The following is an 8699-nucleotide window of genomic DNA, read 5'->3' as shown; positions in this document are numbered from 1 at the left end:
AAATAAAAAAAAAAAAAAACTAAAAAGATAAAAACTAAAAAAATATAAACTAAAAAAAGAAGAAAAACTAAAAAAGAAAACAAATTAACAAAAAGAAGAAACTAAAAAAAGAAAAGTAAAAAAGGAAAAAACTAGAAGAAAAAAACAACTACAATGGCGCGTAACTAATACGGCACGTAACGACTTACGCGCGCGGGGGAGCTTGGTGGGCGTGAAGCGCCCCCACCAACTAGGTGTTGATGTAAGGTGTAGGTGTTGGTGTAACAGCATGTAATAAGGCTTTTCCCTCCCCCAACACGTCGTGTTTTTCCGAAATACATCGAATAAAAAATTTTGAGACATTAATTTTATTCTAAATAGCCCAAAGATTACATAACAAGGCTTTTGGTGTTGATAAGAGCCACCAGAGCCTGGGGGCAAGGGTTGTAATTTACGCCGTTGAGCATTTAAGGTTCTTATGGAAAGGATGGTTGTTTAACTTTAGAAGAAACTCATTTGTTCGAAAATTGGAAGTTCTTGTTCCTTTTTAAGCGTCAAAAGTGATGAAAGGCATTTAGCCCTCCCCCTCCCCGAAAACCCTTATTTTCACCAAACGAATCTTTTTGAAATTATGAGACAGCGATTTTGTTTGAAATTGCCCAAAGAACATGTAATAATGCCTGTAGGGTTACGCAACACCCCAGCGCCCTGGCAATAGGGTTGTAAGTTATGCCATGAGAGGATATATGATTTTTGCGGAATGGGCGGTCCTATAAATTTCAGATGGGGCTCGTTTGATTTGAAATCGGAAGTACAAACATCATGTAATAAGGCTTTTGAGGTTGATACAAATCACCAGAGCCTTAGGCTTATCGATTTGCTTATCTTTAGCTAGATTTGCAATTGAAAATCTAAAGTACTTACAAATCGCAACATTTTCTGATCCCCCGTTTTTAATAAACAATTTGGGATTACCTGAGTATTAAGGTTGGTTGGGGGGGGGGGAGTTGCACGGAACATCATAACCCGTATGTAAAATTAGAAGTATAAGGAATCTGAATGTATTATGTAAAACACAGGATAAGCAGATGAACCTTAACTTCAAAACATTATTCAAAATGTACTAAGGTATCTCTACTAAATAAGTTTTGTTGACTGCAGTCGGATGCCAACAGTTTTGGAACACCAAATAATGCCGATAGATATGATAAGATAAAGTGTAAAAGCTAAAAAAGAGGCTATAAACACAAGAACACCAGAAATCAATTAAACGAAAAATAACTTATAATTTTCGTCGAACTCGCTAGTACTTCTAGCAGACAATAATTTCAGTTAATTATAGATTGCAAGTAATAAATAGTTCTAACAGGTCATAATCTTAACTTGGTTGGATAAGTCAATAGTTTTATTTGAAAACAGACCTGCAATTATAATTCTGCTTTTTTCTCAGACCTGAGGTAATTTAAGATATTTAGCTGACGACAGAATCAAAAAGATTTGGCAGACTATCACGCTGTAGTCAACACAAATTTTCATTGTTTTTGTAAAGAAGTGTCCCTTGTGACACAATTGTGTCCCCTGTTTTCTAAAACATCTCCATTCCTGGCATCATTTTGCATCTTACATCTTCTTGTCCCAAAAGCTCCAAATGTGTCCAAAAAATATTGATGTCCCTTTTAACAAACCTGCTGTTTTTTGTTTGATATTTTTTTTTTTACCCCAGTTACGTCGTGTTTCCGTTTAACCTTTCCCAGACATAATGGTTAGTTAATAAAAAAAAAAAATGCTCGAAAGTTCTTTTTTTTTTAATAAAACACACATAAATGTGGTTTTGGATTGGTTGATTCATTGACATTGTATCTTTGGAACGCCAAATGGGAACATGACATTAGTTTACACATATCAAGTTTCTAAACATAATAGCAGTGTAATTACCTTATGTTTGTTAATCAGAGCTTTGTTCTTTACAGGACTGGATAATCTCCACGAGTACTTGCGTCCATCTTACCCTTTTATGAGATCCCCTTCGTTCTTCTGTGATAACGAAACTCCAAATGGACTGACACTTCATTTTAGATGTTCAAAAAGATCTGGCCTTGTTTATTATACGATGGGCCAAATAAAACAGGCAAGTATCTGCTAATTTTAGTAGTTATAAGTGCTAGCCAGTGGGATACCAATAATCAGATGCTAAAATAGTAAATGTCTCTTATCTAGCAATATCCTGCTGAAGGGGCTATTGGACCCGGTCTCTTGGTGTGGTTGTGCGGAAGCCCAAAACCACCGTTGTAGAAAAGAAAGGGCGATTTGGTTTTGGAATGGCGTTCACAGTAAGTTGTATTGACAAAGGATTATACGTCTTCAACGGACCGTTCAACGGTCAAGTAAATTACCGCATGCTATACCTGGGTATTAAACAGTTCATGGTAGCGAACTGTAAATAAGGAGTGACTAAAAAAAAATAATTTCGATAACATATAATACATCAAAGGATCAAATCTTTATGCTGATTCTAAATAAATGAAATATGTTAAGTTTAATGTTATTCATTAAAAGCTACATGGCTACGGAATTTGCAGATTCAGAGGGTTAACACACCAAAAAGTAAAGGAATCTTAATGAAAATCACACCATCAGACTCAGTATATTAGAGAATTCTACTGTAGAAGTTTCAAGATACTGTTGATGGGCAGAAATGCGAAATTTTATCTTTGCCCGAAGACAGATCACTGATGCAGGTTGTTTTCCCAGGGCAATCGCATCCAACTAATGGTCCTACAAGATTGGGTGAGGAATCATTAAACCAGAAATTAACAGTACCAGTGCCTTATTTTAGTGACTAAAAAGATTGGAGGACAAATTGGTACCCTTCTCATACCTGTTTTTTCCAAAAGAAATCGGGTAAAAATTAGAAATATTTATTGGGTCTAGTATAGTTAAAAAGCTCAATAACAATTCCTCTAGGGATGGTATGTAACCCCATACTCCTTGGGAAAGTACAATAGGCTATGAAATTTGACCATTTTTTACACGTAGTATTTTTTATTGGAAAGCATAAGGAATTTTTTCGTGGAGAATTTTCTGCGAGGGGGATTTTATGGGGGTAATATTCCACGGAGGGGAGAGCGCGAGCTATTACCCGGATTTGAAAAACGATTAGAAACTAAATAAAGAACATGCTTTTTTCAATTTAAAGTAAGGAGCAACATTAAAGCCTAAAATGGATAGAAATTCTTCCGTATGTGAGAGGGGAATCCTCTTCAATCTCTCGCTCTTTACGATAGTTTCTGGCTTTTTTGTCCCAATGCTTTAAGAATAACTGTGAAAACACAAGTGCTGTCGATTTGGATTAAGAAAATTTTTTAAAGCACTAAAATACTTATGCGTAATGACCGCGAGATTTAGCAGAGGGCAACCCCCACCATTTCCGGTATAATTCGTGATTGTTTTAGGCTTTAATGTTGCTCCTTACTTTCAATTGAATAAACTTGTCTTTTTTCCTTAATTTTGAATTCAAGCCAAATTCGTCAAAAGATAAATTAGTAGCACCAATGACAGTCAGGTTTTCAAATATATTTAAGCGATAACGTTCAATATTGTGTGCATAAGTTTTAATATTTTTATTTTTAAAGGTTTTGCTGTTTCTTAGCTGTAACCAAATTAATCAGAATATATGACAAGAGTCAAAGAGATACTGTTAAACGATTTTTAGACATATCAAACTGTAGGTGATAACAAACAGTGAGTAAAGAGTGACTCGAGTCGATAGTAAATACAGCTCTAAAAAAAACAATACATGCACATGAAGAAAATCTACTCATTATGCGGATTCGAAATATGTAAAATATAATAAATTTAAACTGGGCTTTTAAATTTGTATAGCTTTGGGAAAAATTGGAGAGCATGTACATAATAGAGTGTGTTCTTGATGTAACTTACAAGTTCAAATTTAACCGATCTGACAATCCCTGAGTGAAAGTTTCAATTTTGTACCTAGGAAAACTCGGGATTTCGGATTTGGAGTACGGGGAATGGGAAATTTATTGAGCCTGTGTTTTAAGATAATAATTTTTATAATTTAATGCCTTTGCTTGTGGGACATTTTACGTCCCTTCTATATACTTATTATCGCGATTAGAATAGATAAGTTGCCCATGCAACATACAATTTTTCAATAAAATTTACATTAGCATTTTGATTTAGCACACTACAAGTATTTTGAAAGTTTTAGTTTAAAATCACGAGGCTTGCTATTTACTTTCAGTTTTTAACTGCAACGGTTTTATATAAGAATCCCTTAAATATGAAGGCGGCTATTAGTCCCTTCTTTACATTTAAGTTTAAAATCCAGGTGACAATGCTTCAAGAATGATATAATCACCCCTGAAAAACTACATCCCTCTAAATATTCATTCTTGGGGAGGGAACTTAAAATATCAGGAGGTAATTGTAGGGTCATAATATCCTTGTTATTCAATACTAGTTCTTCAAGCAAATGTCTTTAATTTTTGAGGAAATTAGAAATAATTTTGAAACCTATTGATCGGAAATAAAATTTTTGATAATCTTATTAAATAATGGAATGTGAGAATTTATTACAGGCATTCGACTCTTTGGCAATAGTTTTGGCTAAAAGAGTGGATTCCTTTGATTTTCTGACACTGTATACAAGTCTATTACTTAATTTAGTATTCAAAAATTTAGAAAACTGTTATAAAGGCTACGTTTAGGCCCTAGGCATCATTGATCAGTCCCTGGAGTTTTCTTTATATTCAATAAAGTCAAAGTGTCAAAAAAGTCTCAAAGTCCCTTAAGAAATCCGTTCTCTTATCTAACATGAGTTCTTTGAATATAGACACTTATCTTAAAAAAAGCCAGATGGACAAACTTCTTTAATAGTAATATGAGTTCAAGACGTTATAGTTTGGACATAATGTTTGATTTACTGGAAGTTTTGTGTTTCCTACTTTTGTAAGATTTAATAGTAATTTGTATAAACAAATTATAGGAATTTCTTTGGGTGGTGATTCCAGTCCATGTATAGCAGACTTTTTTTTAAGCCAACAGAATATAAGTATGTGATAAATAAGGATAACCCAAACCATTTAAGATATTCCCTTTCAGGTAATAAAATATATTTGGAGGATCTTTTGGTTATAAACTGTGTAGAGTTTATCAAAATCTCAAAAATATTTAACCATCCGAGTTAATACTGGAGCCTAGTCATGGCACAGGTTAAGATGACCACTTTTTAGATTGAAATATTAAGACTTCTGATAATAATGAATTAACTTTTAAAATATGTAATAGAACAGATGATTTTGAAGTAATTGATTTACCGTTCCCAGAAAGTAGTATACATTAAAATATCACATACTCAGCCTTTTACTGTCAACAATTTAAATATGTAAGAATTTGCAGTAACTATATGGATTTAAAAAATAGATGTTAAATTTTAAGCCACAAAATGATCTTGAGAGGTTTATTTTGTGAATAAAATAGACCGGCAATTTAAAAAAAATATATTCAATATTACGACTTTTAAGTAAATACGCAAAAAGGTATCAAGTGATATTGAAGGAAGTCCTAATGTAATTTCTCTTTTTATATGGCACTTGGTTAACCAAGTGACAAATAGCCATCGCAAATTCTGTCGGTCTGTCGGTCGGTCTATCTGTCTGTCCTGGTTTTGCTAGTTTAGGCATTTCCAGGTAAGCTAGGATGATGAAATTTGGCAGGGGTATAAGGGACCAGACCAGATTAAATTAGAAATAGTCGTTTCTCCGATTCGACCATCTGTGGGGGGGAGTGGGGGGGACAGTTAATTTGAAAAAATTAGAAAAATAAGGTATTTTTAGCTTACGAACGGGTGATTGGATCTTAATGAAATTTGATATTTAGAAGGATATTTTGTCTCAGAGCTCTTATTTTAAATTCTGACCGGATCCGGTGACATTGGGGCGGAGTTGAAGGGGGAAACCTAAAATCTTGGAAAACGCTTAGAGTGGACGGATCGGGATGAAACCTGGTGAAAACAAATAAGCACAAGTACTAGATACATGATTGACATAACCTTTAACGGATCTGCTCTCTTTGGGGGAGTTGGGGGGAGGTTTAATTCTGAAAAATTAGAAAAAATGAGGTATTTTTAACTTACGAAGGAGTGATCGGATCTTAATGTAATTTGATATTTAGAAGGATCTTGTGCTTCAGAGCTCTTATTTTAAATCCCGACCAGATCCAGTGACATGCGGGGAGTTTGAGGGGGAAACGTGAAAGTTGAGGTATCGTTATCTTATGAATGGGTAATCAGGTCTTAATGAAACTTGAAATATAGAAATATCTTATGTATCAGATGCTCCAAATTCGAAATCTTGGAAAGCGGAAATCTTGGAAAACACTTAGAGTGGAGAGATCAGGATGAAACTTGATTGGAAGAACAAGCACAAGTTCTAGATACGTGATTGACATAATTGGAACGGGTCTGCTCTCTTTGGGGGAGTTGGGGGGTGTTAATTCGGAAAAATTAGAAAAATTGAGGTATTTTTAACTTAAGAACGGGTGACCAGATCTCAATGAAATTTGATATTTAGAAGGAACTCATGTCCCAGAGCTCTTATTTTAAATCACGACCAGATCTTGTGACATTAAGGGAGTTGGATGGGGAAACCAGAAATCTTGGAAAAAACTTAGATTGGTGAGATCGGGATGAAACTTGGTGGGTAGAATAAGCAAATGTCGTAGATACGTGATTGACGTAATCGGACTGTATCCGCTCTCTTTGGGAGAGTTAGGGGGGTTCCAGTGCTTTGGCAAGTTTGTTGTTTCTAGATGTGCTAGGACGATGAAAATTGGTAGGTGTGTCAGAAACCTGCACAAATTGACTTGATAAAGTTGTTTTCCCCGATTCGACCATCTGGGAGGCTGAAAGGAGAGATTAAATAAGAAAAAAACGAGGTATAATTAACTTACGAGTAAGAGATCGGATCTTAATGAATTTTGATATTTAGAAGGACCTTGTGTCTTAGAGCTCTTATTTTAAATCCCGACTGGCATTAAGCCTCTTAATTTCCTTTTAAATCAATCTATTGATTTTGCTCTAGCAGAATTTTGCTAGAGCTCATGCCATATGATCTCTTGGCTCTTGGCTCTTCCGACCTCGTCACAAGTGTCATATAAGCTCTTAGCTCCTGTTTTTCTTTGTTTTAAAAATAAATAACTGCTTTGTTTTTCGGTTCTTTTATGTAAACGGTTTCCGTACTAGCTTGAAGGGCTTCTACTTGTAATTGGTTCCGGAGAACAACAAAGCAGTTATTTTACAACCCAGCTGGGGTTTCTAAAATGTGGGATTGTCCTAATTTTGTATTTTGGCTTCATTAACAAGTTGGATTTTAAGAAGGAAAGATACAGTTAGTCTCACTTTACATGCTTTTTTGATGATTCTCTTTGATTCCAGTTGATACACAAAAAGCTATCAAGTAAAATTGAAGGGAATCCGTCTGTAATTTCTCTTTTTTCTTTTGGGGCTGATTTACTTATATGGTTTCCGTACTAGCTTGAAGGGCTTCTAGTTATAATTGGTTCCGGAAAACAACAAAGCAGTTTATTTTACAACCCAGCTAGGGTTTCTAAAATCTGAGGTTGTTTTAATTCTGTTTTTTGCCTTCATTGGCAAGTTGGATTCTAAGACGAAAGATATAGTTAATCTCACTTGACATCTATTTTTGCTGATTCCACTAATATGCATGTATTTCAAGAGCTCCAGCACGTTCAAGCGATTAGCTAACGTGAGATTCTTTGGTAAAGAGTGAGAGACACTGTCTCCCAACGATAAACCGTCACATAAGCTATATTTAAGTAATTAAAAGATTGATATAGATGAGTACAAAAGCTTGTGTCTATCACTTTCATATGGTTATAAAAAATATAAATATTTCTCCAAAGTTCTTCTTCTCAGCTACTACGTTAAGTTTTATCGTGCAAACGATATTTTATTCGTTGATACATCCCTCTTTCAAAACAGCGTCTCTGAAACTGCTATAGTAAGTGCAGAAAAACATTGGAAACTCTATTATTGGAAATATTTTCTCGGCTATGAGATTCAGCCAAGAGGAAACCAGCGTAATGTCGATTTTATAATAACCAAAATTCTTTGTGAAAACTTCTAATCATATTTCATTTCCGGCTCAGTAATGTTTTCATAGTGCGTTTAATGCAGTCAATGATCATTCAATTCATTTATCACTAGAGAAAGAGGAGGGAAAGAAAGAGAGAGGGAGAGCGAGAGAGAAAGAGAGGAAGAAGAGAGGGGGTAAAGAGAGATATTGAGAGAGGAAGGAGAGAGAGAGTGAAATACTAGCTGATTGGATTTTTAACTTAGCAAGAAAAGTCAGGGAAATGTCCTGTTTCTTGACCATTTATGTTTATCCCAGCTTTTCTAATCGAGTAAAAAATTTATTTGTAATGTGGTCTAAAAAATAATTTTCGAAAAAAAAAACAATCTCCGGGAAGTAACCAAAAGAACAGTAACACAGGAAGTGTAAGTTTATAAACAGGTTTTGAGAAAAAGCAACCGTCTACTATTTCGGTTAATTTTGTTATGAATATTTATTGCAAAAGCAAAAATTATGAAAATTTAAAAATACAACTGGAAACTCATCAAAAATGGGGTCGGATCAAAAAATTACTTACTATATTGGAATTATCATTGCCGACAACCT

General features: G+C 34.6%; 1 protein-coding gene across 1 annotated transcript in view; it reads left to right on the top strand.

Annotated features, from left to right (window-relative positions):
- Positions 1-1115: 1115 nt before the first annotated feature.
- LOC136041516 (soluble guanylate cyclase 88E-like) overlaps positions 1116-8699 on the top strand; it is a 104456-nt gene continuing 96872 nt past the window's right edge. Inside the window, exon 1 of the mRNA XM_065726224.1 lies at positions 1116-2107. Coding sequence (XP_065582296.1) covers positions 1862-2107 — 246 coding nt within the window. The 5' untranslated portion in view covers positions 1116-1861. The remainder of the gene's footprint in view (positions 2108-8699) is intronic.

The sequence above is a fragment of the Artemia franciscana genome, chromosome 2 (assembly GCF_032884065.1).
Source record: "Artemia franciscana chromosome 2, ASM3288406v1, whole genome shotgun sequence".
Taxonomy (NCBI): Eukaryota; Metazoa; Arthropoda; class Branchiopoda; order Anostraca; family Artemiidae; genus Artemia; species Artemia franciscana.
This window is presented reverse-complemented; position numbering and strand designations above follow the sequence as displayed.